Source organism: Salvelinus fontinalis, chromosome 40 (assembly GCF_029448725.1).
Source record: "Salvelinus fontinalis isolate EN_2023a chromosome 40, ASM2944872v1, whole genome shotgun sequence".
NCBI lineage: Eukaryota > Metazoa > Chordata > Actinopteri > Salmoniformes > Salmonidae > Salvelinus > Salvelinus fontinalis.
The window spans coordinates 19893879-19921167 of record NC_074704.1 but is presented as its reverse complement, the minus strand read 5'-3'; the positions used below and the strand labels follow the sequence as shown (position 1 = coordinate 19921167).

The following is a 27289-nucleotide window of genomic DNA, read 5'->3' as shown; positions in this document are numbered from 1 at the left end:
GTCCGTAATTTGCTTTCTAATGATCATGATCTTTTCCTCAAAGAAGTTCATGAATTTATTACTGCTGAAGTGAAAGCCATCCTCTCTTGGGGAATGCTGCTTTTTAGTTAGCTTTGCAACAGTATCAAAAATACATTTTGGATTGTTCTTATTTTCCTCAATTAAGTTGGAAAAGTAGGATGATCGGGCAGCAGTGAGGGCTCTTCGATACTGCACAGTACTGTCTTTCCAAGCTAGTCGGAAGACTTCCAGTTTGGTGTGGCGCCATTCCCGTTCCAATTTTCTGGAAGCTTGCTTCAGAGCTCGGGTATTTTCTGTATACCAGAGAGCTAGTTTCTTATGACAAATGTTTTTCGTTTTTAGGGGTGCAACTGCATCTAGGGTATTGCGCAAGGTTATATTGAGTTCCTCAGTTAGGTGGTTAACTGATTTTTGTCCTCTGACGTCCTTGGGTAGGTAGGAGTTTGGAAGGGCGTCAAGGAATTTGTGTTGTCTGGGAATTTATAGCATGACTTTTGATGCTCCTTGGTTGGGGTCTGAGCAGATGTTGCGATTGCAAAGGTAATAAAATGGTGGTCCAATAGTTCAGGATGAGGAAAAACATTAAGATCTACAACATTTATTCCATGGGACAGAACTAGGTCCAGAGTTTGACTGTGGCAGTGAGTAGGTCCAGAGACATGTTGGACAAAACCCACTGAGTCGATGATGGCTCCGAAAGCCTTTTGGAGTGGGTCTGTGGACTATTCCATATGAATATTAAAATCACCAAAAATTAGAATATGATCTGCTATGACTACAAGGTCCGATAGGAATTCAGGGAAATCAGAGAAACGCTGTATATGGCCCAGGAGGCCTGTAAACAGTAGCTATAAAAAGTGATCGAGTAGGCTGCATATATGTCATGACTAGAAGCGCAAACGGCATTTTCTTTTGTAAATTGAAATTTGCTATCGTAAATGTTAGCAACACCTCCGCCTTTGCGGGATGCACGGGGGATATGGTCACTAGTGTAACCAAGAGGAGAGGCCTCATTTAACACAGTAAATTCATCAGGCTTAAGCCATGTTTCAGTCAGGACAATCACATCAAGATTATGATCATGTGAGGAATGTGAGGTATCACTATCTCTTTCAATAATGGCAGGAATGGAGGAGGTCTTTATCCTAATGAGATTTCCTGGCGGTGTTCGCCTTAGCACTTGACCAAAGCCTTCCCATTGACTTCGAGGCTAGGCGTACACCACTAAACGATCCTTCTGGATAATAAATGAAGTCTCCCAAAAAACAAAGGGGCGGTTTAAGGAAAAGGACCAGTTAGAAATGCCAGTGCCGATTTCTGGTTCCAGTCCGCCAGTGGAGGTTGAGGGAAGAACGACGCAAATGGCAAACCATGGCTTTGATACCATTCCACTGCAGTTACCACAAGCTCGGTCTCGCCAATTAAGGGGCCACCAACCTCCTGTGCAGTCCACCCATTCCTCAGACCCTTTATAGCCAGAGTTCACATTGCAAGCCCAATAGCTTACATGCTCAATCAGAAACCTTGGGACAGAGTCACATTAATCCAGGATGTGATGTCTGGCTTACGCAAACACCAATACAGACCAAAGACTAAGATAGGAAATGTCAGTTGGCCGCAACAGGCACTCACTTTAACAAATGAAGGCAATATTTCAGATTACTCTAGCATGTAGTGCATAATGGTGAAAACAGAAAGTCAGTCGAAGTAGCATTATATCATTTATTTTTCAAAGAGATTAACAGGCATATCTTGAGATATCATCTGTGTTGTGGTAGTCCCTTCACTGGTTGAGTTCGCCAGGAGCAGATGTGGTGCTTATGTCACTTTGTTGTAGTGTCATCCTCCTTGTGTGCTGGGACATCAGGACCGGCACCAACCTCAGTGAGTTGGAGTGTGCTGCTGCTTGGAGAAAGTCTGTTATGGGCCACCACAACAACGCCTTCCAATTCTAGAAATTGGATAGTGGACTGGGAACACATCCCTTCTTTATGAAACCACATCAAAAGCTCTGAAGTCAGAGGAAGATATTTAAGTGATTCTGGCAATTGCCATGTGCAGGTTGACATTTATTGAGACGGTATTGTCATGGAGGCAGAACTGAGCGATTTCCACTAGATGTGCCAGATGGAAAGTCAAAATTGGCTACATTGTAACTATGTATGCTTTTTGGTTTGAATTTATTGTTAGGCATTAGGGTTGGCAGTGAGGATAATGTTTAAAAATCCTATTTTATTACTTTGTGGCTGTGCCAGCTAGTGAACATTCTGCAGTGCCATCCCAATAAGTGCTAACCTGCTTGCCATGTGCAGTTTTTTCCCCTCTAAAATAGCAGTACCATCATTCCATACATACCCTTTCGATAGGTTCCAATCTCATACTGATCCTCAGTCAGACCCTCTTTCTCTGTGGTAACCTCAAGGTCTCCATTGGGCTCAGGTGTAGGAATCAACTCAGGGTCTGGAGTGGCCTCCAGCTCTGAGAACAGACTATTTAGCACAGAGCCTACATGCAATTATCATACATGCAAAACAGTAACGTACTGTCATCAACGCTTTGGGCGATTAGTTCTTTCTGCCTGATGAAGCCATCATTTGTTCTAGAGCTAACGAGACCGTGCTTGTTGTTGGGTCCGACCTTCAGACCCAAGGGACTAGCTGCATTTTGGGATTGGGCGAAATAAGGTCCTGGAATTAAATGTAATAGATTAACACAGCCAGTGTTGGCAGAATTGCTAGACTATAGGGATAGGAAAAGACAGGTGTCCGAAGTGGCAACCGATGACCTATAGAGTGCACTACTTTTGACCAGTGCATCGTGGTCTGGGCAATAGCCTAGACATCCTGGTTGCCTCCCACACATGATAAACTGGCTTTACACTTCTGTACGTACTAGAATGCGAATTTGGCACAGAGCAACTAAACTAAGTCTGCCTATGTCACTACCTTATCCGCTTGAATACATACAAAAGAGTAGCTAGCAAGATGGAGATCAGTTATTTTTAAAGAGTGCATTATGCCAGTGGCTAGTTTGCCTCAACTACCTTCACTAAATCCACTGCAAAGGTATTCCCTACAAAATTTGGTTTCAAATCATGACGTTCTGCTATGTCTGCCTCGTGATTTGTTGGGAGAAGTTGCCAAACGAGTCAGTCATTGAAACCAGACCCTAGTCACTACTGTTGCCTAGTTTTGGGTTATCAAGACTACCTGTTCAAAGGTAGTGCACCACATAAGGAATAAGATTACACCATGTCAGAGTCAAATTACCTCTTGTAGTCCATGCCACTCCAACGACTGCCAGGTGATACGGGCTTCCTGTCCCCTTTTGAGGCAGGGAAGCCAGGTACATCGAAACCTCCACTCATCCGTGGAGATACAGGTGTACTCTTCTGTTTACTTGGAAGGACCATCACAGGGCCCAATGTAGTATCCTGGTCCCATACTAAAAGGACAACACATTAATTAAACACATGCAACCGCACACTTTCAGTCAAGACACTCAATTAGTCTTCTCCAATATGGTTGAGATGGAAATTGAGGGAAGGTCCCACCCCTGCAATGTGTTTTGAGAAGTTGGTGATGGAATAGAGGGATTAAGATGTCAAATACACCTTTCTTGCCTTTCATCCCAATACTCATATTGTCACCAGAGGCTTTGTTGTGGTAGACACGAGGTTCAAGTTGGCTACCACCTAGTCTTGGACTGAGGGGATGTTGTGCTGGAGCTTGATCAACCCCCTTCTGTCTACTCAGGCTTGGACAACGCCCACATAGCAAATCATTCTCATCAGCAGACCTCCATCTGAAATGTATGAAAGTTCTACTCATGGACCAAGAACACACCCCTTTTTTAAAAAGCAATGGTTATTCCAGTGAATAGGTCACAGCCCAGTAACAGTAGCTAAGGAAATGTGACTTATCCCACCTGCCATCAATGAAGGAGCATGCCTTGTTGCTAGGCTCTGCGTGGGCCATGACAGGGACTGCCATAAGGTGGCAGGTGACGTACAGCTGTAAAAAACAGGATAAGCAAAACAAAGATTCAGAATCACAGTAGCCTACATAATGTCTGTAAATTATGTTACTGTAGAACCATTTAACTACAGTACCCATAATGGCCTCCACAACATCTGTTCTTTTTTTTTTTAAATACCATCCTCACCTCTGCCCTGTCCTCCTGGTAGAACCTAAAGGCATCAATGTGGAACCCGAGCTTGTTGTCCTGGGTTCTACGCATGAAACCAGAGCGGGAACCAGGCAGCTGGGAATCCATCAAGCACCTGGAGGGAGATAATATTAAAATACATATTGGTGCATCGTCCTTAGTAACCAATTAAGTCTCAAAGCAACCAAGCACCAGTTGACTACTTTAAAAAAATGGCATATTCTATCGTTCTCTACGGGCCAGCCGGAGAATAGTTGTTCTAAGCCATTTTCCCCCCCTGCTTACCCATCACTCTCAATGAAGACATATCTGGGGACAGAGTTGCTATCAGGGTCCAGTGTGGCCACGCAGCTGCTAACAAAGACCCTGAGCCCGGCGTGGTGAGCAACCCTGACAGACGCCTCAATGTTGATGGGATCACCCAGGAAGTAGACTCCAGAAGCCCGCTCATAGAGCCAGTCACCTGGAAAGGAAATGGCAATAAAGACAGGATATCCAATAATGAACTAATGGAGCCTAACAATACACCTTATAGTCCAAGGACCATCTGTTTAGATGTGAAGTGGCCCTGGTAGCTAAAGCGTCTATTGCAGTGTAGTTCAAGAAACAAAGCCCTCTTTCATATCACTTCACAAGTGCAACACTTCATCTGCACCATTTAGTTGTAGCCGACAGTATTTCAGTGACAACACGTTTGTGGCGTCAATCTTCCGTTTATACACAGATAACAAATTAGCACAGGTACACCTGTCTTCTGAATGTTAACCATTAACAAGCACTGTCACATGGAACTATGTCCGTGTGGGAACCCTATAAACATGAAGTAATTTATCTTTTTTGAAAATGTAGCACTGATATGAAAGACCGTACTGCAAGCGATGCGTTTTAAAGTTACGAACCGAGTCGCTATGAAAACTACCCCGGCCAGAACATTGTCAATAGTCACTCAACTATTGAGCATCAAGTAATGGGTTTGTTAACAGGGCCATGTTTTAGTAGGCAAACTGTATAACGTTGCAGATAGAAGTGTCACCAATAACAGTTGTCTGATGTGATTCCGTATTTTGCATGTCAGAGGGGCATTTGTGCTACATAGTACATTTATCTGCCTGCGGCTATGGAACCCTGACCTGTTCTCCAGACGTGCTACCTGTCCCAGACCTGCTGTTTTCAACTCTCTAGAGACAGCAGGAGCAGTAGAGATACTCTCTGATCAGCTATGAAAAGCCAACTGACATTTAGTCCTGACCTGTTGCACCCTCGACAACTGCTGTGATTATTATTTGACCATGCATGAACATTTGAACGTCTTGGCCATGTTCTGTTATAATCTCCACCCGGCACAGCCAGAAGAGGACTGGCCACCCCCCATAGCCTGGTTGCTCTCTAGGTTTTGGCCTTTCTAGGGAGTTATTCCTAGCCACCGTGCTTCTACACCTACATTGCTTGTTTTTTGGGGTTTTAGGCTGAGTTTCTGTACAGCGCTTTCATATATCAGCTGATGTAAAAAGGGCTATATAAAAAAAAAAAATGTATCTGAACATTCAATTCACAGGTTTTACCAAGCTTCTGGGAGAGCGCCATTGAATCCTTTTGATTGATTATCTGAATGTTCAACAAAATTGTACCCTGCAAAATGCAGCCCAGGATTTATATACCCACTTGTCATAAGCTTCAATGAGAACTGCAGCGTGTCTTCAGCAGGCACTGTGGCGGTGAAAGGGATCCAGGTCGGCTGGAGAGGAGAGCTGTTCAAACTGTACTTCCTGAAACAGAAAGTACAGACCGGTAAATACACCAATAGGTCAACGCAGAATTCCTATGATCGTCATAACAGTATAGCCTTAACTCACCTTTCATAATGACACTCAATTGGGATTACAGCACCAGCCATTCGAATAATGCCATCTGGTGTGGTTCTGGGTGTATATCTGAGGAGGTTTGTGTAGATCAATGAGTCTTCGTTCATCTGTGGAGTCACAAAGTAGCATTTAAGAGAAGGTGGCTTCAGAAAGTCAACTACTGAAAACAAATCTATATAAATATATTACCAGGTACTTGGTTCCACAGTCCGAAAGTGCTGCAAATATTCTGTACTCATCTCTGGCTGCTGAAGCTGTAGCCCTACAGTGCTCTTGGTCGTGGTACTGTTCAACTCCAAGTCGCAGGTCATCCACGTCGATTAGATTACCGAGTTTAAACAAATCAGCCTTCACGACTATCTCCATGTAGTCTGAATGGCACGTCACAGCGACAGTTTCTACTCGAACTGGCCTTGAAACTGTTTGTTGGAGTGGAGGCTGTTTAAAGCGTGGCCGATTGTCAAATTGCGGTGTTCGCCTTGGAAGTTGTTGCCATGTGTCAGTGCTATAAGTATATGACAAAGCAGGAGAGATTAAGAAGTTTTCCACAAGTAAAAACCAAACCAGTTGCTTGAACAACAACCTGAGCATGTTTGCCATCATGAGTCCCATGCCAACAACTAATGTGACTCTGTAGGTTAGAGGACAGCGTGCCTCTGCTATGCTACAATTGATAAAACTGAGGTAGCTTTTAACAACCAACCAGACTGCACACCTGGGCTGGATTACACCCTAATTGGGCCTTGCATCTGATTAGTCAAGATCTTTAATTGGCACGCATGTTCAAATCAAATCACATTTTATTTGTCACATACACATGGTTAGCAGATGTTAATGCGAGTGTAGCGAAAGGCTTGTGCTTCTGGTTTCGACAGTGCAATAATATCTAACAAGTAATCTAACAGTTCCCCAACAACTACAACTAATACACACAAATCTCAAATGGGTGAATGAGAATATGTACATATAAATATAAGGATGAACGATGGCCAAGCAGCATAGGCAAGGTGCAATAGATGGTATAAAATACATAACATAAATATGATATGAGTAATGTAAGATATGTAAACATTATTAAGTGGCATTGTTTAAAGTGGCTAGTGATATATTACATCAAGATGGCAAGATTCAGTAGATGGTATAGCGTACAGTATATACATATGAGATGAGTAATGTAGTGTGAACATTATATATAAAGTGGCTAGTGATAAGTTGATTACATAAATTTGTCCATTATTAATGTGGCTGGAGTTGAGTCAGTATGTTGGCAGCAGCCACTCAATGTTAGTGATGGCTGTTTAACAGTGATGGCCTTGAGATAGAAGCTGTTTTTCAGTCTCTCGGTCCCCGCTTTGATGCACTTGTACTGACCTCGCCTTCTGGATGATAACGGGGTGAACAGGCAGTGGCTCGGGTGGTTGTTGTCCTTGGTGATCTTTTTGGCCTTCCTGTGACATCGGGTGGTGTACGGATCCTGGAGGGCAGGTAGTTTGCACCCGGTGATGCGTTGTGCAGACCTCACTACCCTCTGGAGAGCCTTCCGGCTATGGGCGGAGCAGCTGCCTTACCAGGCGGTGATACAGCCCGACAGGATGCTCTCAATTGTGCATTTGTAAAAGTTTGTGAGTGTTTCTGGTGACAAGCCGAATTTCTTCAGCCTCCTGAAGTTGAAGAGGCGCTGCTGCGTCTTCTTCACCACGCTGTCTGTGTGGGTGGACCATTTCAGTTTGTCCGTAATGTGTACGCCGAGGAACTTAAAACTCTCCACCCTCTCCACTACTGTCCCGTCAATGTAGATAGGGGGCTGCTCCCTCTGCTGTTTCCCGAAGTCCACGATCATCTCTTTTTTTTGTTGACGTTGAGTGAGAAGTGGTTTTCCTGACACCACATTCCGAGTGCCCTCACCTCCTCCCTGTAGGCTGTCTCGTCATTGTTGGTAATCAAGCCTACCACTGTAGTGTCGTCTGCAAACTTGATGATTGAGTTGGAGGTGTGCATGGCCACGCAGTTATCGGTGAACAGGGAGTACAGGAGAGGGCTGAGAGCGCACCCTTGTGGGGACTCAGTGTTGAGGATCAGCGGGGTGGAGATGTTGTTACCTACCCTCACCATCTGGGGGCGTTCCGTCAGGAAGTAGGGGAACCAGTTGCACAAGGCGGGGTCGAGAACCAGGGTCTCGAGCTTAATGACGAGTTTGGAGGGTACTATGGTGTTAAATGCTGAGCTGTAATCGATGAACAGCATTTTTACATAGGTATTCCTCTTGTCCAGATGGGTTAAGGCAGTGTGCAGTGTGATGGCGATCGCGTCGTCTCTGGCCCTATTGGGGCGGTAAGCAAATTGGAGTGGGTCTATGGTGTCAGGTAGGGTGGAGGTGATATGGTCCTTGACTAGTCTCTCAAAGCACTTCATGATGACGGAAGTGAGTGCTACAGGGCGATAGTCATTTTGCTCAGTTACCTTAGCTTTCTTGGGAACAGGAACAATGGTGGCCCTCTGAAGCATGTGGGGACAGCAGACTGGGATAAGGATTGATTGAATATGTCTGTAAACACACCAGCCAGCTGGTCTGCGCATACTCTGAGGATGCGGCCGGGGATGCCGTCTTGGCCTGCAGCCTTGCGAGGGTTAACACGTTTAAATGTTTTACTCACGTTAGCTATAGTGAAGGAGAGCCGGCCGGTTTTGGTAGCGGGTCGTGTCAGTGACACTGTATTATCCTCAAAACGAGCAAAAAAGTTGTTTAGTCTGTCTGAGAGCAAGGCATCATGATCCGCGATGGGGCTGGTTTTTCTTCTGTAGTCCGTGATTGACTGTAGACCCTGCCTCAAACCTCTCGTGTCTGAGCCGTTGAATTGCGACTCCACTTTGTCTCTGTACTGACGCTTAGCTTGTTTGATTGCCTTGCGGAGGGAATAGATACACTGTTTGTTCTTCGGTTATGTTTCCGGTCACCTTGTGTCACGACTTCTACCGAAGTCGATGCCTCTCCTTGTTCGGGTGGTGCTCAGCGGTCGACGTCACCGGTCTTCTAGCCATCATTGATCCATTTTTTCATTTTCCATTGGTTTTGTCTTGTCTTCCTACACACCTGGTTTCAATCCCATTCATTACCTGTTGTGTATTTAACCCTCTGTTTCCCATCATGTCTTTGTCAGAGATTGTTTTATGTTCAGTGTCGTGTTGTTTGTATTTAGCGCATGACGGGTCCTCGTACCCAATTTGTTTCATTTGTATTCATGGTTTTGGAGTAATGTTTTGTTTTATTAAAATACTCCATTTGACCAAGTTTAATTCTCCTGTGCTTGACTTCCCTGCCACCTATACACATGCATTGTAACACCTTTCCCTGATTAAAAGCAGTGGTTCGCGTTCAGTTTTGTGCAAATGCTGCCATCAATCCACGGTTTCTGGTTGGGGAATGTTTTAATAGACGCTGTGGGTACAACATCACCGATGCACTTGTTAATAAACTCGCACACCGAATCAGTGTATTCAACAATGTTATTGTTCGCCGCAATGCGGAACATATCCCAGTCCACGTGATCGAAACAATATTGAAGCGTGGAATCCGATTGGTCGGACCAGCGTTGAACAGACCTGAGCGCGGGACCTTCCTGTTTGAGTTTCTGTCTATGGACAGGGAGCAACAAAATGGAGTCGTGGTCAGCTTTTCCGAAGGGAGGGCGTGGGAGGGCCTTATATGAGTCGCGGAAGTTAGAATAATAGTGGTCTAGGGTTTTGCCAGTCCTGGTAGCACAACCGATATGCTGATAGAACTTGGGGAGCATTGTTTTCAGATTAGCCATGTTAAAATCCCCGGCTACAATAAATGCAGCCTCAGGATATGTGGTTTCCAGTTTACATAGAGTCCAATGAAGTTCTTTCAGGGCCGTCGATGTGTCTGCTTGGGGGGAATATACACGACTGTGATTATGATCGAAGACAATTCTCTTGGTAGATAATGCAATCGGCATTTGATGGTGAGGAATTCTAAGTCAGGAGAACAAAAGGACTTGAGTTCTTGTATGTTATGATCACACCATGTCTCGTTAATCATAAGGCATACACCCCCGCCCTTCTTCTTACCAGAGAGATGTTCATCTCTGTCGGCGCGATGCATGGAGGAGTCCGGTGGCTGAACCGATTCCGACAACATATCCCGAGAGAGCCATGTTTCCGTGAAACAGAGAATGTTACAATCTCTGATCTCTTTCTGAAAGGAAACCCTTTCTCGAATTTTGTCTACCTTGTTGTCAAGACACTGGACATTGGCAGGTAGTATACTCGGGAGCGGTGGGTGATGTGCACGTTTACGGAGCCTGACCAGGAGGCCGCTCCGTCTGTCCTTTCTGTGGCGCCGTTGTCTTGGGTCAGCTTCTGGGATCAGATCCATTGTCCTCGGTGGTGGTCCAAACAGAGGATCCGCTTCGGGAAAGTCATATTCCTGGTCGTAATGTTGGTAAGTTGGCGTCGCTCTTATATCCAGTAGTTCTTCCCGGCTGTATGGAATAAGACTTAAGACTTCCTGGGGTAAGAAATAATACATAAAAAAACTAAATACTGCATAGTTTCCTAAGGACTCGAAGCGAGCCGACCATCTCTGTTGATACCATCAGAGGAATGCGTTCCTGTTGGCCGCGTTCCTCTGCCCAGGCGTCGCTGATACGTGGCAGATCTTAAAACGCCTGGATAGGTATTTTACATATCAGCTTACACATCATATGTTATAGCAATCTGTAATGATGGGAAACTGAATCTTTCTGTAGGCTTCGGCGCTTTCACCAAATTGGGCCGAAAAACAGTTAATTACTCGGTGCTTCATTGTCTGTTCACAATGCACATTAGTGACATCTGCTGGTCAGCAATAAATATTTTAGATTTTAGATTCTAGCCACCCTTTGCCTTGATGACACCTTTGCACACTCTTGGCATTCTCTCAACCAGCTTCACCTGTATGCTTTTTCTTGAATAAGTCTTGAAGGAGTTCCCACATATGCTGAGCATTTGTTGGCTGCTTTTCCTTCACTCTGTGGTCCAACTCATCCCAAACCATCTCAATTGGGTTGAGGTCGGGTGATTGTTGAGGACAGGTCATCTGATGCAGCACTTCATCACTCTCCTTCTTGGTCAAATAGCCATTACACAGCCTGGAGGTGTGTTGGGTCATTGCCCTGTTGAAAAACAACTGATAGTCCCACTGAGCGCAAACCAGATGGGATGGCTTATTGCTGCAGAATGCTGTGGTAGCCATGCTGGTTAACCTCTCTTGGGTACGTGAGACGTTAGCGTCCCACCTCTTCAACAGCCAGTGAAACTGCTGGGCGCCAAATTCAAATATAGAAATACTCATTAGAAAAATTCAGAAAACAAAACATATTTTACATAGGTTTAAAGTTAACCTCTTGAAGCTAGGGGGTAGAATTTTTATGTTTGGAAAAATAACGTTCCCAATGTAAGCTGCCTATTTCTCAGGTCCAGATGCTAGAATATGCATATAATTGACAGAGTAGGATAGAAAACACTCTAAAGTTTCCAAAACGGTCAAAATATTGTCTGTGAGTATAACAGAACTGATTTTGCAGGCAAAAACCTGAGGAAATCCAACCCGGAAGTGACTCTATTTAGAAAAATCACTGTTCCATTGCCTGCCTTTCGTCCATTTAAAGCGATATCTACCAGATTCCTTTTCCTATGGGTTCCTCAGGGTGTGAACAGTCTGTCCATTAGTTCATGCGCGCAAAAGTTGTAGCTCGACATTTTCTTTATCTCTGTTATTGAATAGTTTACCGTCCGGTTGAAATATTATCGATTATTTATGTTAAAAACAACCTGAGGATGGATTATTAAAAACGTTTGACATGTTTCTACGAACTTTACGGATACTATTTGGAATTTTTTGTCAACCCTTGATGACCTGCCTAAGTCTGTGGAATACTGAACATAACGCGCCAAACAAATTGAGTTTTTTTTAATATAAAAATCATCTTTATCGAACAAAAATAAAATGTATTGTGTAACTGGGAGTCTCGTGAGTGCAAACATCCGAAGGACATCTGTAACGGTCCTGACCTGTTTTCTGTTGTTTTTGTATGTGTTTATGGTCAGGGCATGTGTTTTGGGTGGGCAGTCTATGTTTTCTGTTTCTATGTTGGTTTTGGGTTGCCTGGTATGGCTCTTAATTAGAGGCAGGTGGTTTGCGTTTTCCTCTAATTAAGAGTCATATTTAGGTAGGGTGTTCTCACTGTTTGTTTGTGGGTGATTGTCTTCCGTATCTGTGTTATGTTTGCACCATACGGGACTGTTTGGATGTTCGTTTCGTTTTGATGTAGTCTGTTCCTGTCCGTGAGTTTTACGTTTTAGTTAAGTAAGTTCATGTTCAGTTTTTCGTCTACGTCGTTTTCTTGTTTTGTAATTTGAAAGTGTTTTGTTTTCGTGTTGCCGTCGTTAATAATAAAGAGATGGCTTATTTCCCTAATGCTGCATTTTGGTCTGATGATCCTTCTCTCCTCTCCTCGTCCGAGGATGAGGAGAACGACAGCCCTAACAGAATCACCCACCAAACTAGGACCAAGCGGCAAGGGAAAACTCAACGGAGTAAGGGACAGGAAAAGAAGGAGCAATGGACATGGGACAATATATTGGACGGAAAGGGTTGCTACACATGGGAGGAGATCCTGGCTGGTAGGGATCGCCTCCCATGGGAACAGCTGGAGGCACTGAGGAGAGCAGAGGCTACCGGAGAGAGGAACCGGAGTTATGAGGGAACACGTCTGGCACGGAAGCCCAAAAAGCCCGTAAGTAACACCCAAAAATTTCTTGGGGGGGGGGGGGGGGGGGGCTAAGAGGTAGTGGGCCAAGGGCAGGTAGGAGACCTGCGCCCACTTCCCAGGCTTACCGTTGAGAGCGGGAGTACGGGCAGGCGCCGTGTTACGCAGTAGAGCGCACGGTGTCTCCTGTACGAGTGCATAGGCCAGTGCGGGTTATTCCACCTCCCCGCACTGGGAGGGCTAGATTGGGTATTGAGCCAGGTGTCATGAGGCCGGCTCAACGCGTCTGGTCTCCAGTGCGTCTCCTCGGGCCGGCATACATGGCACCTGCCTTACGCATGGTTTTCCCGGTTCGCCTACATAGGCCGGTGCGGGTTATTCCACCTCCCCGCACTGGTCGGGTGACCGGGAGCATTCAACCAGGTAGGGTTGGGCAGGCTCAATGCTCAAGAGTGCCAGTACGCCTCCACGGTCCGGTATTTCCGGCGCCACCTCCCCGCCCCAGCCTAGTACCTACAGTGCCTACACTACGCACTAGGCTACCAGTGCGTCTCCTGAGCCCAGTTCCTCCTCCACGCACTCTCTCTGTAGTGCGTGTATCCAGTTCGGTGCCTCCAGTTCCGGCACCACGCACTAAGCCTCCTGTGCGTCTCCAGAGCCCTGTACACACTGTATCTTCTCCCCCTACTAATCCTGATGTGCTTGTCCTCAGCCCGGTGTCACCAGTGCCGGTACCTCGCATCAGTTATAGAGTGGGCTTTGAGAGTACAGTGTGCCCTGTCCCTGCTCCCCGCACTAGTAGGAAGGTGCTTATCCTTAGCCCGGTGCCTCCAGTTCCGGCACCACGCACCAGGTCTACAGTGCGCCTTATCCGGCCAGAGCCATCCGTCTCACCAGCGCCATCTGAGCCATCCGTCTCCCCAGCGCCATCTGAGCCATCCGTCTCCCCAGCGCCATCTGAGCCATCCGTCTCCCCAGCGCCGTCTGAGCCATCCGTCTGCAATGAGCCTGCAAAGCCGCCCGTCTGCCATGAGCCTGCTAAGCCGCCCGTCTGCCATGAGCCTACAGAGCCGTCTGCCAGACAGGAGCCGCTAGAGCCGCACGCCAGACAGGAGCCGCTAGAGCCGCCCGCCAGACAGGATCCGCCAGAGCCGCCAACCAGACAGGATCCGCCAGAGCCGCCAACCAGACAGGATCCGCCAGAGCCGCCAACCAGACAGGATCCGCCAGAGCCGCCAACCAGACAGGATCCGCCAGAGCCGCCAACCAGACAGGGTCCGCCAGAGCCGCCAACCAGACAGGATCTGCCAGAGCCGCCAGCGAGCCATGAGCAGCCAGAGCCGTCAGAGAGCCATGAGCGTCGAGAGCCGTCAGCCTGCCATGAGCGTCGAGAGCCGTCAGCCTGCCATGAGCGTCGAGAGCCGTCAGCCTGCCATGAGCGTCGAGAGCCGTCAGCCTGCCATGAGCGTCGAGAGCCGTCAGCCTGCCATGAGCGTCGAGAGCCGTCAGCCTGCCATGAGCGTCGAGAGCCGTCAGCCTGCCATGAGCGTCGAGAGCCGTCAGCCTGCCATGAGCGTCGAGAGCCGTCAGCCTGCCATGAGCGTCGAGAGCCGTCAGCCTGCCATGAGCGTCGAGAGCCGTCAGCCTGCCATGAGCGTCGAGAGCCGTCAGCCTGCCATGAGCGTCGAGAGCCGTCAGCCTGCCATGAGCGTCGAGAGCCGTCAGCCAGCCATGAGCGTCGAGAGCCGTCAGCCAGCCATGAGCGTCGAGAGCCGTCAGCCAGCCATGAGCGTCGAGAGCCGTCAGCCAGCCATGAGCGTCGAGAGCCGTCAGCCAGCCATGAGCGTCGAGAGCCGTCAGCCAGCCATGAGCGTCGAGAGCCGTCAGCCAGCCATGAGCGTCGAGAGCCGTCAGCCAGCCATGAGCGTCGAGAGCCGTTCAGTCAGGATCTGCCTGAGTATATCAGCCGGGACCTGCCCCTTGTCCCGGTGCTGCCCCTTGTCCCGGTGCTGCCCCTTGTCCCGGTGCTGCCCCTTATCCCGGTGCTGCCCCTTGTCCCGGTGCTGCCCCTTGTCCCGGTGCTGCCCCTTGTCCCGGTGCTGCCCCTTATCCCGGTGCTGCCCCTTATCCCGGTGCTGCCCCTTATCCCGGTGCTGCCCCTTGTCCCGGTGCTGCCCCTTGTCCCGGTGCTGCCCCTTGTCCCGGTGCTGCCCCTTGTCCCGGTGCTGCCCCTTCTCCCGGTGCTGGCCGTTCATTTAGGGGATGTTAGTTTTAGGGTGGTCATTGGGAGGGGAAGACAGAAGCGGGGAGTGACTATGGTGGTGTGGGGACAGCGTCCAGAGCCTGAGCCACCACCATGGTCAACTGCCCACCCAGACCCTCCCCTGGACTTTGTGCTGGTGCGCCCGGCGTTCGCACCTTGAGGGGGGGGGTTCTGTAACGGTCCTGACCTGTTTTCTGTTGTTTTTGTATGTGTTTATGGTCAGGGCTTGTGTTTTGGGTGGGCAGTCTATGTTTTCTGTTTCTATGTTGGTTTTGGGTTGCCTGGTATGGCTCTTAATTAGAGGCAGGTGGTTTGCGTTTTCCTCTAATTAAGAGTCATATTTAGGTAGGGTGTTCTCACTGTTTGTTTGTTGGTGATTGTCTTCCGTATCTGTGTTATGTTTGCACCATACGGGACTGTTTGGATGTTCGTTTCGTTTTGATGTAGTCTGTTCCTGTCCGTGAGTTTTACGTTTTAGTTAAGTAAGTTCATGTTCAGTTTTTCGTCTACGTCGTTTTCTTGTTTTGTAATTTGAAAGTGTTTTGTTTTCGTGTTGCCGTCGTTAATAATAAAGAGATGGCTTATTTCCCTAATGCTGCATTTTGGTCTACTGATCCTTCTCTCCTCTCCTCGTCCGAGGATGAGGAGAACGACAGCCCTAACAACATCAAAGGTAAGTGATTCATTTTTGACTTTCGTGACCAATCTACATTGCTGCTAGGTGTTTGTAATGTTTTGTCTAGTGATCGATAAACTCACACAAACGCTTGGATTGCTTTCGCTGTAAAGCATATTTTCAAAATCTGACACGACAGGTGGATTAACAACAACCTAAGCTGTGTTTTGCTATATTGCACTTGTGATTTCATGAATAGAAATATTTGTAGCAATTTGTTTTGAATTTGGCGCTCTGCAATTCAGCGGTTGTTGGTGAAAATGATCCCGCTAAAGCGATCCGTGCGTCAAGAAGTTAACTTCTTGTGAATCCAACCATGGTGTCAGATTTAAAAAATGCTTTACGGCGAAAGCATACCTTACGATTATTTGAGAATAGCCCACTAGACAAATCATTACAAACAGTAACCAGCCAAGTAGAACAGTTACACAAGTCAGAAACAGAGATAAAATTAATCCCTTACCTTTGATGATCTTCATATGGTTGAACTCAGCAGACATTTATTTACTCAATAAATGTTCCTTTTGTTCGATAAAGTCTCTTTATATCCAAAAACCTCAGTTTTGTTCGCGTTTTCTTCAGTAATCCACAGGCTCAAAAGCAGTCAAAACAGGAAGACAAAAAACAAACAAATTGTATCTGTAAAGTTCATAGAAACATGTGAAACGATGTTTATATTCAATCCTCAGGTTGTTTTTAGCCTAAATAATCGATAATATTTCAACCGGACAATAACGTCGTCAATATAAAAGGTAAACAAGAAAGGCACTCTCTCGGTCTCGCGCATGAAAAAGCTCTGTGACACGTTAGGGTCCACTCATTCAGACTGCTCTTACTTCCTTATTTATCAGAATACAAGCCTGAAACAATTTCTAAAGACTGTTGACATCTAGGGGAAGGCATAAAAACTTCCATTTGAGTCCTAAGTCAATGGATACTGTAATGGCATTGAATAGAAAACTACAAAATAAAAATAAAATAAATTGTCCAGTCCGGACAATTTACGGATACAAACTTGAAACCTCTGATCATGACAATGGGGTGGAACTCCAGGACAACAGTTGTGATTGTCCATTCCATATTGTCCATTTTACTTTGAAATGTCCTGTTTTTGGAATATGTTGCTTGTTAACATGACAGTGCATTTTTTGGGGGGGAAGTTGCCTCTTTTACAATGAGGGTCAATAGGAAATAATGTTTGTTTCCCTCAATTTGTGAGCGTGGTCGAGGGGAATTCCTTATTATTACTTGAATACCGACTGAGACTATAGTTTAAAAATGTACAAATAGAAGTATAGAGAGGGTTTCCTGCAGATGCAGAAATGCCCACATCCGATTTGCAGGCTGGAATAGCGTCCTTCTCATAGAAGCTAGTGACGACCATCATTTAGGCCCTATTAGGCCTATGTGGAAACAAATAGGCTATTCTTTCAAAAGTCGAGTGACCGGAATTCTACACATCATGATGCACACATCTTAGCAGGTAAAATGCAGTATTTTGTGGGTATTTATAAGTAGGCTATACTGTACTGCAGTCTATATTACTAAAACATTTATCTTATTAGGTATTTCAGTGAAAAGTATTTTGGGATATAATATAGTTGTATTGTTGTTCTTAATAATATTGTAATTAAGTTGTTATCAAGTTGTTACAGTGTCTTGGATGAGCACTAAATTCAATCTAGGTCCTATGCCAATGTTGCGCAAGCTAATCTAAATATAAATTAATCTCACTATAGAAATTATTCTAGAAAAGAGAACATATTTGGTCCCAGTCTTGATATAAAGGTTTTGTGAAGCCATACCAAATCTATTTTTTTTTCATACAGACAGTAGCCTAATCCTTTACCATCAAAGAGTTTATATCAGCAAAAAGTTATAGTTGGAACATCTATTGTAGATGCCTGATAAATATGTTAATGTTTCTCATCATTCTAGACAAAGTACTTTTGAACGAAATGCATCTTTCTAGAAACTGCCTGAGTGTCATGATTGGAGGCACAAACAAAATAGCTGAGCTGTGTGTTTTTGTCTCCACCTCCCTTTGCAAAGACAAAGAGGGATGTTGAATTGTCAATGTTAATAGCCACTGGGGTGAAAGCAGACGTGTTTCAGTCTCTACCAGTTGTCAGTGGATACCAGTGTCCAACAGGAGTGCTCATGGGTGTGGTGAGAGAATTTTCCAATCCATCACCATTGTGCCAATTGTCCATAAAAGAAATGTGCGAGCATAGCTCTGGTTTCAAATGAAGGCACTCAAATCTCAGGTCAAAACTCACAAATGAGTATAAAAGGAATGCATGACTCAGAGGATCTCGTTCTCGAGGTAACATCTCTAGCTCTTTTACATTTTTTAGACCTGTAAATCCCAGTATGGTGTTTTGGATTTGGACACGACGTTGTTGTTGTTTCTTTGCTCATGAATATGGTAACTGAATTGAATAATCTTAAAAAACATCACTATTGAAAAATAAAATGTTTTTGTTTTAATATGGTGTAACAAATGCATTGTTCATTTAATTGTAATCTATTTGTTTTAAGTATAAAAATGTATATATATATATATATATATATATATATATATATATATATATATATATATATATATATATATATATATATATTTATTAATAAAAATATATTTTTAAAAGTACTTAAAATACTGTATATTTTTGGTGGTTGGGTGGTGTTTCCAGGAGGGCTCAAGTAAGCTCAGAGACCAGGTAGATGGCAGTGGAATGAGCCTGGGCAAGAAGAAGGGAGTGAAGGTGAGTGGGAAACACGTAGCCCCAGTGGACTGGGACAGAGGGGGGCCGTCCATAGTCCACCAATCCGACTACGTGAGCAGCCCCAGACCCTCAGAAAGCAACCCCACCATCATCTCTATCAGCCCCTCTACCCACTCCCACAGGCCCTCTGGGTCTCCAGAGAGGGACCGGCCCAGGCAGGATGAGGGCCCCCCCTCCAGGGTTGAGTGGTCCAGAGAGGGTTGCACCTACAGCCAAAGGGCGTCCAACAGCGAGGTGGGGGTCTCCAGACAGACCATGGATGAGTTGAAGAGTATCCTGAAGGATAGTTCCATGCTTGGTGCCCGGGGCAAGGAGGAGGGGAGGCGTCCTGGAAGCCCAGCCCCTTACACCTACCTGCATGGGACCAACAGGGGAGATGGACGTCCGGAGTCCCAGTCCTCCTTCACCACTTTCAAGCCCCACTCTGATGCTTCCAGGAGGGTGTCCACCAGGTCCAGGGACAGCAGCTCCCTCCAGCTTGGCTCCGGTATGGACTCGTCAGATGTGACTGGAGCAAACAGGCAATCCGGAGTTCAGTCGTCCACGTTCGAGAACAGTAGTGCCAACTGTGGAGAGACCTGGAACTCACAAACAGGTTAGTCTGGTTTGGGATTAGTTTTATCAAAAAGCTTTTATTACAGTTTTTTATAAACCTATAGCTAGTACAGTAGTTCCATCACAGGCGAACATCTTTTTTTACAGACATGGTAGTTGCTTTTGGCTCTTGTTCTCATAGATAACAGTAAAGACAACATGGATAAGTCTGGGACTCAGAGCTTCTCCGCCATGGAGCACATCAAGCAGCAGATTACCCGGGAGAATATCAACTTTGTTCGCTTCGAGGCCACAGATCTCCATGGGGTGTCCAGGTCTAAGACAGTGCCAGTCCGCTTCTTTCATGTAATCATCCCACACACAGTACACAAACATCCTGAAACGTACTAGCTATAGTGTATTGAGACAACCCACAATGTTATAATGCTATTTGTTTAAATGGTTGCTCAATGGTTATGCTTGCCTATAGGAAAAGTCCCATGATGTAAACTTTTTTTTATCTATACAGGAGAAAGCAGTATATGGGGTGCCGATGCCAAGAAGCTACCTAGAGCTGACCCTGAGCCCTAAGAGCTGTGAGGTGGACCACGCCAACAACCCTGCCAACTTCAGCAGCGACGTGTTGCTTATCCCAGACCTGTCGACCTTCAGGGTGCTGCCCTGGGCAGAGCAGACGGCCCGGGTCATCTGTGACCCCTGCATGATAACAGGCAGCCCCCTGCGCACTGCACCCCGCATCATTGCCAAGCAGCTGATGGGGCAGCTCCAGAGCATGGGTTTCTCCCTGTACTCCTCCTTCACCTACGAGTGCTGTGTCCTGGGCGCGCCCGACAGGGTGGGCCCCAAGAGCATGCTGTTCCCTGCCACCACCCTGGCCAGCAACCACGACCTGCCCTTCTTCCAGCAGCTGGTGAATGGGATGTACTGCATGGGGGCCGACGTGGACAGTTTGGCCTCAGCCATGGTGCCCGGCCAGATGGAGATCAACCTAAGGCCGGAGTTTGGCATCGCGGCCGCCGATACCGCCTTCACGTTTCGTACCGGCATCAAAGAGATGGCGAGGAAACACAGCTACATCGCCAGCTTCTTCACCGACGACAGCCTGTACAATGCCGGGGTGCTTTCCCACTCTCTCTGGGACGCCAACGGCCGCCGTAGTCTCTTCCACACCGGGGACCACGGCGGAGGGGAGCTGTCGGAGATTGGCAGGAAGTGGCTTGCGGGGCTCCTGAGCCACTCGGCCGCCCTGAGCTGCTTGCTCTCCCCTGGGCTGGGCTGCCGCAGCCACATCGCCAAAAAGGTTAAAGACCCCAAGCACAACGTGGTCTACGCCACCTACGGCTACAATGACAACAGCAGCGCCTTCAATGTAAAATGCCACGGCGGGCGGGAGATGCATATCGACAACAAGCTGGGCTCGGCCATGGCTAACCCATACGTTGTGCTGGCGGCCACCGTGGCGGCAGGACTGGACGGTATCAAACGCAACCTGGGGGCTGAGACGGGTCTGACCAGGGCCTCCACCCACACCCAGCTAGGGAAACAGCAGTTTGCCATCCCTGTGAAGCTGGAGGACGCTCTGGTGGCTTTGAGCGAAGACCATGTGATTCGCGGAGCGCTGGGAGAACCATTTGTGCAGTATTTTATTGCTCTGAAGCAATTTGAGATTGAGACTGAAGAATTGGATGCAGAGAGGAACAAATGTCTGGAATATTTCATATAGAAGTGCTCAATATTGTACAGTCGGATTCCTGTTAAACAAATGGATTGATCGAATTCACACAATGCTTTCTTTCAATATATATCTTTTTTTATTCCATATTTGACAGAAAACAATTAAAACATGATTGAAATATCAACATCTGTGTGCAGGGCCCAAATGAATTGAAAATGAATTATCACATTTAAAAGAGAGTAGGAAACATCTGGTGTTTGGGTCGGGAATGATGATGCCTTACAGTAGATAGTGGTCAGCATGGTACACAAACATAAATAACATTCTCAACCCATTACAATGCTATGGGAAAATGTATGAAAGGAAACTGGCCACTTCACACTGAATACTGACATTGAAACTTATTTTACATGTATAGCTGAACACACAACACAGGGTACCTTATATTGAAGCAATTAGTTTCCTATGCATGTATGCACTTTGAACTCAAAACAAAGGACAGTAATATACTCACGTTTGGGGTATTCAATTGACAACTAAGGGACAATCTAAATGACCATTTCACAAGTAAGGAATAAAAAGGATATTGCTTTATCAGAATTCGCACACTTGCCATATTAGAACATTCCAATATATAACAATTTTTACAATAAAATGTTTCCCATAACCATTGCAAAAAAATACATGCAAATTCCCTAAAGACTTAACAGTCTAATTTACAATACTAACCCTGTCATAGAACAGTGCTGTTATTGCCTTGATCGTAGACAACATTTACACATTCACTTCTTGCTGATGAGATTCCCCACCCGTTGTATGAATCGGCCAAGCTTATTTTCATTAGGCGTAGTTTCAGTCTGATAGCTGTGCATGGAACTAATAGAGGGATGTCTCACATATCGGTTGTCTGAATCATATCGGTTCGTAGTAGTTGTTTTCGGTTTATCAGAAGGCTTGTTGTCAAATGAAACAAAACTCTCAAACCGGCTATATGCTCGTTTCCGCCCGGTGTCTGAATTAATTGATGCTTGACTCCCCACAGTGTTTGCGGAGCTCAGGGAGTCCTGGTGCGGTTCACATTTCTTTCTGAAGCTCCTTCTAACCCAGCTAGTAGTTAACCCAGGAGATGAGGATTTACCTGCTGGGCTGAGAGAATTATGTTGTTGTTCCTTTTCGGTTTCAGTGCCAGCCGCAATGTGTGATGACCTGGAAGGGCTTGGAGAATGACCTTTGGGTGATGTAGTAAGTTGCACAGCTGACGGTTTTCCAGGAGGGTCTGAGATGGTTCTCTGCTCTGCTGAAATGTCAGCCTGCACTAAATGCTTTGGTCTTTCTGAACCTATCCTTTGAATTGTGGATCTGAATGAATTCTGCCTTTGGAGTTCTGCTCCTTCTTCCTTGTGTGACGTTTTCTCCACCATCTTCTCCACTGAAACATTGGCATGCACTATATTCATTATTGATTTCACAGAAGTTCTGGGTTTCAATGGATTCACACTTTGGCATGTTTCCTCTTTGTCTGCGGAGAGCACCAAGTCGGAGCTGTTGGCCAGCTGGTCAGTGGAGCCATGGCTCTTCCTGGTGGAGCCCTCCTTCTCCTCTGGTATTCCAATCAAAGATGTTAGGGCTTTAGAGCTCTCCACATTAAGTCCTGTTGGTCTGAAGTTGGAGGGCTTGAGCAAAGGTTCCTGTAGTTGTATTCCCAGTTGGGCTGCCGACATCGTCCTGGAGAGAGGCTCTTGCCAGTCATCAAGAGGATTCCTCTCTGTCTTTGTCGTGATATCGTATTGTGAGACAGACCTTTGTGCATCACTAAAGTTGGTTAGTTTATATTTTTGGTCTTCAATTCTGTTTTCCTCTTCCTGTTGACCTCCTGGGGTGAGTTCCTCTCTGCGGCTAGATGGCACTTGATTAGAACTGTGTTCTGAGCTGCCTGCTAGCTCTGCCGCACTGTGCCTTTTATCCAGGCCTCTCTCTGACGACCTTCCTTTAGCTCTTTCGAGAGTAGAGAAAATAGACAGCCGGAGAGAATCCTGGCTCTGCACTGGCCTTAAGTTGCTGACAGGTTCCTCATACTCATGTAAACTGAGCCTTTTTCGTCTGATCTCTTCCAATCTCGTCTGACTTTCCCTCAATCTAGCAGGGGTCAGTTGGGTTTGGAAGTTGCTTAGGCCACCTAGACTGCCCTGTGGAGATGTCACTCCTAGACTGCCCTGTGGGGATGTCACAGAGTGCTCAGACATATAGTTAGGAGTTTCAGACTGCTCTGCCAGAAGGCTGTTGAAGAGGACTGATGTTCTCATCCGGGATGATGTGGTTGGGTTCTGCGTACTGTCAGGCGGATGCAGATTCTCAACTGGCTCCCCTAGGATCGCATCACTGTTATTGAGGTACGAGTCGATCTTCCACCTGTTAAGAGAGTTCTCACTGCTGTAAGGGAGTAGATGCTGTTGGTCAATGCCGTACCTCTTCTGCGTGTAATGTAACAGTAGATCCTCGCTGTGTCTGACTCTCTCAGGCGCGCCGTGAGCGCCGCCAGCTTCATCTCTTACATTCCTCAAGTGAGTTGTGGAATTCCCTCTCCGCGGCAGCTCTCCGGCGTAGCTGTGTCCCCTCACAAGTTTCCTCGTATCGGTGCAGTGAGATTGATTCAGTCTGTCCTGAAAGCTCAGTCCTCTTTTGACCATCTGTCCATTGTTGTATCGATCGTCCTTCTGTTGACCGGTAGAGCTCATCAAGCCAAGCTGTCTCCCACGGGATCTCATGTGAATCTGGTCGAGAGAGAGTCTGCTCTCGAAGAGCCGACCGGAATAAGGGTCGTATGTGGACGTTGCCGGCTTTTTCCGGAAGTCTCTCTCCTGAGAGAGAGTGGCGGGAAGAGTGGATCGGGCGAACAGACGTCTGAACTCCTCGTCGTAGGAGCCCACCAGCTGCCCTGTGACCACCAGGACCATGCTGAGGTTGATCTTCTCAAAGGACCACATGAAGCTGGAGAAAAGGGAGACCAAAAGAAAGGTGTTATAATAAATAAATGCAGTCATCCGGTTAGTAATATATAAAACTTGATGAATACTTTAGAAAATGTTAGTATGTTATATAATGTATAATACTATATTTAACATACTGTATTTAGCAAGTATAAGGAAGAGTTTGGGAACAGATTTACGTTTTCAATGCAATAGAGGGGACATAATTGGTTGTACTAGGTTAGACAAACCTGTATGTGCCGTACAACACTGTTTTGCAGTCCACCAATAGAAACCTCTGCTCCAAAGATCCATGGAACTTTGCTCCAGATCGACACATGTACTGCTGTCCTTTCACTGTCCGAACTCGCAGGTTCTGAACAAGACAGAAGAACCGAGATAAAATCTCTCACCATTTATTTTTCGCACACACACACACACACACGCACGCACGCACGCACGCACACACACACACACACACACACACACACACACACACACACACCACTACTACAACTCTAACCGTAACAAACTTGTGACAACCATCCCCAAAACCATTGACAGGAGGCCAACCAGAACATTGGTTTGGAATGATTAAGCGTTACAGCGAGATAACAAAGACATTTCATCTTTCATCGGGAAACTTTCTTTTTGCTCAAAAACAAGTTCTCGATCTATCCAATAGAGACAAAGGGTAAAGACACTGCGTAACAGGAACAAGCCTGGCACTGTGCTATAAACCTCATGAAATAAACCCACTGATGACATCCAGCATGTTAATACACTGATGATGCTTCAGGGGAAATAGACACACCGGTAAATGACTACTGCATTTCCACCAAGGGTGTGGAGCAAATGTCATTGCTAATCCGCGAAAACTCCTGCCAATAGTTAAAAGGTCATGCCACTGACAAACTCCTGCTATGCATTTAAAGAGACCTTGGTCTCAGTATGATGCCCTGATAAAATAAAGGTTAAATAAATAAAATAAATACAATTTAATCAGGACTTTAAGCTGTTACAGTTCCTTTGTGAATATACGCTGAGTGTACAAAACATTAGGAACGCCTGCCCTTTCCATGACATAGACTGACAAGATGAATCCAGGTGAAAGCTATGATCCCTTTTTGACGTCACTTGTTAAATCCACTTCAATCAGTGTAGATTGAAGGAGAGGAGACAGGTTAAAGAATGATTTTTAAGCTTTGGGAGAATTGAGACATTGATTGTGTACTGTATGTGTGCCATTCAGAGGATGAACAGGCAAGGCAAACTATTTAAGTGCCTTTGAACAGGTTATGGTAGTAGTTGCCAGGCGCACTGGTTTAAGTGTGTCAAGAACTGCAATGCTGCTGGATTTTTTGAGCTCAACCACTTCCCATACGTATCAAGAATGGTCCACCACCCAAAGGACATCCAGCCAACGTGACTTTAACTGTGGGAAGCATTGGAGTCAACATGGGCCAGCATCCACGTGGTACGCTTTCGACACCTTGTAGAGGCCATGCCCTGACTAATTGAGGCTGTTCTGAGGGCAAAAGGGTGTGCAACTCAATATTAGGAAGGTCTTCCTATTTTTTTATACACACAGTGTAATGGGATACACAAATGATGTGTAGATAAATTGTGGTATTTCATTGGACGAAGCAGAAGTTTTTGTTGTAGTTCATTTACATTTTGCGAAGTATTTCAAATATAATTCCTTACCTTGAGATCTTGGATTTGGACACCTGCGCTCTTAGCCATATTCAGAAAGCTTTTGAATTGGAAGTCATCAAGAAGTATGTAGACTATCACTCCCCTAGTAGTCGCATTGACAATCTCCTTAAAAATATCAACGTCAGTGAAGACATCCATCGCTATAGCAATAACCTATAATAAAAAGGAATGAAGAATACACTTCATTATCAGTTGTGTGAACAGCAGAGGTTTATTGAAAGTAGAAGTCTCAGAACTTGGTCACCAAATCTGAAAAGGTGCCTCATGTCTTTTTCTGTGTAGTAATTGCTGTGTTGGGGAGTAGTGAACTACATGTAGTTCAACTAGTAATTTAATTACATTTTTCAGTAGCTTGGTGGTAGTTGAACTAAATTCAAACATTTTCAGTAGTCAAGTCCTTGTTTTGCAATGTAGTGGTGTAGCTACCTGCTGGAACTACACACTACTTTTTTTCTCAAATAAAACATGGGTGAAGTAGGCAAGAATTTCATTTCTTTTTCTGCATCAGCCCTACCTAATTCTCACAAAACACTTTTCGTGTGACTTATTCTCACTTTTTGTGTTTTTATAGGCTAAATTACACATCTGACTCCAGAACAATCTGTTCTTACAATTTGGGGTCAATGACATTTCAGATTTATATATGATCATTTTTCACAAAGTAGTGAACTACTTTTTCAAAGTAACTTTAGATAAGTAATCTATATTTTTCTTAAGGATTGCTTCAGTGTAGCTTAACTTCTTCCAGTGTGAAGTAATTGGTAGCTTGGTAAACTATATTTTCAGAGTAGCTTCCCCAACATTGAGTAATTGTAGTATTCAAAAGTGCACTTTTGTCTGCACAGCACAGTATGTGCTGTTTTGAGAAGTAACAATGACTTTTGTTATCCGCACACACCCTTTTTTAACCTTCTGCAATTACATATCCAATTGTAAGGATGATAAGTGGAAACCTTTCAGAACACAATAAGTCTGGCAAGCAGCCATGACGTGTGAAGCTAACATTTCAGTAGGCCTACGTTGAAACCGGTTCAAGTTGAGACAGGCTTAGGTGGTTGATATGCCACAGACATTTAACTGAACATAAAAAAAAATCTCATCATGGGCACTTGTGGGAAATGCTACTCTGTGAGAAAGACAATTCAAACCGGGAGGGTGAATTTGTACAAACCATAACAGTAAATAACAGACACTGCAAATGATTGATGGGAAATTATATTATTGTGCCTCCTTACCTGTCTTGCGTCTTGGATTTGTTTACGTATCATCTCTTTGATGGTCGGTGTGTTGTGTCTGGGAGGGTGGAAAAGCAGGCTGATGTTTGTCTCCACGTTCTCATTGGTGACCTCTGGCCAGCCGAGGTCAAGGTCAGGAACCTCCTCATCTGACTCAATGGGGAAGTAAGTTGAGGGAGCTATGACATTTTCTTCACTTTCACGTTTCCCTGCTTCATAATCCTCATCCTCCGGGACTGGCAACTCTGCATTGCCCAAAATGAAGATGACCTCCTCTTCAGAGAGAAAGTCACTGAGTTGTTCGGCTTTGAGGTACTCCTGGTAGGCATCTCTACCCCCACTGACCAGAGCGTAGATGGCAAGCCGGTAGGACTCCTTGTAGTGTGGCTGAATGTATTCCGCTGGAATCATGTCTTCTTTGAATGACAACTGACAGGAGAGCTTGGATTCCATTTGTACGATTTCCCCCTGAGAGGATCTCTGATTTATGTAGAATGGGGTTATTACCTTAAAAAATATACAATATATTATGTGTTATGACAGAACTGATTCAATTGTGACTTGTACTATTTTCATCTTCACTATGTATAA

General features: G+C 45.6%; 3 protein-coding genes across 3 annotated transcripts; 1 reads left to right on the top strand and 2 right to left on the bottom strand.

Annotated features, from left to right (window-relative positions):
• Window positions 1–3286: 3286 nt before the first annotated feature.
• LOC129839596 (zona pellucida sperm-binding protein 3-like) lies at window positions 3287–6704 on the bottom strand. Its single transcript, XM_055907136.1, has 8 exons — window positions 6240–6704; window positions 6042–6157; window positions 5851–5954; window positions 4474–4651; window positions 4186–4303; window positions 3949–4034; window positions 3644–3825; window positions 3287–3465 (listed from the first exon to the last, which is right to left on the bottom strand). The coding sequence occupies exons 1-8, from the start codon at window positions 6660–6662 to the stop codon at window positions 3287–3289; spliced, it is 1386 nt and encodes a 461-aa protein (XP_055763111.1). The 5' UTR covers window positions 6663–6704.
• Window positions 6705–18055: 11351 nt separating this feature from the next.
• LOC129839595 (lengsin-like) lies at window positions 18056–20864 on the top strand. Its single transcript, XM_055907135.1, has 4 exons — window positions 18056–18085; window positions 18456–19143; window positions 19285–19448; window positions 19612–20864. The coding sequence occupies exons 1-4, from the start codon at window positions 18056–18058 to the stop codon at window positions 20824–20826; spliced, it is 2097 nt and encodes a 698-aa protein (XP_055763110.1). The 3' UTR covers window positions 20827–20864.
• Window positions 20865–21560: 696 nt separating this feature from the next.
• Window positions 21561–27151, bottom strand: LOC129839124 (protein FAM83B-like). Its single transcript, XM_055906398.1, has 4 exons — window positions 26699–27151; window positions 25452–25616; window positions 23996–24120; window positions 21561–23766 (listed from the first exon to the last, which is right to left on the bottom strand). Exons 1-4 carry the CDS (start codon window positions 27149–27151, stop codon window positions 21561–21563), a joined length of 2949 nt encoding a protein of 982 aa, XP_055762373.1.
• Between the last annotated feature and the right edge of the window lie 138 nt (window positions 27152–27289).

Bases quoted from the DNA above. Each gene is read 5' to 3' on its own strand.
- LOC129839596 (XM_055907136.1), bottom strand. From the start codon at position 6,662: ATGGGACTCATGATGGCAAACATGCTCAGGTTGTTGTTCAAGCAACTG. The intron at 6,158-6,239 runs GTAATATATTTA...GTGACTCCACAG, and splicing joins ACTGTGGAACCAAGTACCTG to ATGAACGAAGACTCATTGAT. The intron at 3,466-3,643 runs GCAAGAAAGGTG...TTGTCCTTTTAG, and splicing joins TATGAGTATTGGGATGAAAG to TATGGGACCAGGATACTACA.
- LOC129839595 (XM_055907135.1), top strand. From the start codon at position 18,056: ATGCATGACTCAGAGGATCTCGTTCTCGAG. The intron at 18,086-18,455 runs GTAACATCTCTA...TGGTGTTTCCAG, and splicing joins CAGAGGATCTCGTTCTCGAG to GAGGGCTCAAGTAAGCTCAG. The intron at 19,449-19,611 runs GTAATCATCCCA...TTATCTATACAG, and splicing joins TGCCAGTCCGCTTCTTTCAT to GAGAAAGCAGTATATGGGGT.
- LOC129839124 (XM_055906398.1), bottom strand. From the start codon at position 27,151: ATGGAATCCAAGCTCTCCTGTCAGTTGTCATTCAAAGAAGACATGATT. The intron at 25,617-26,698 runs GTAAGGAGGCAC...TTTTTATTATAG, and splicing joins AAATCCAAGACGCAAGACAG to GTTATTGCTATAGCGATGGA. The intron at 24,121-25,451 runs GTAAGGAATTAT...TGTCTTGTTCAG, and splicing joins TCCAAATCCAAGATCTCAAG to AACCTGCGAGTTCGGACAGT.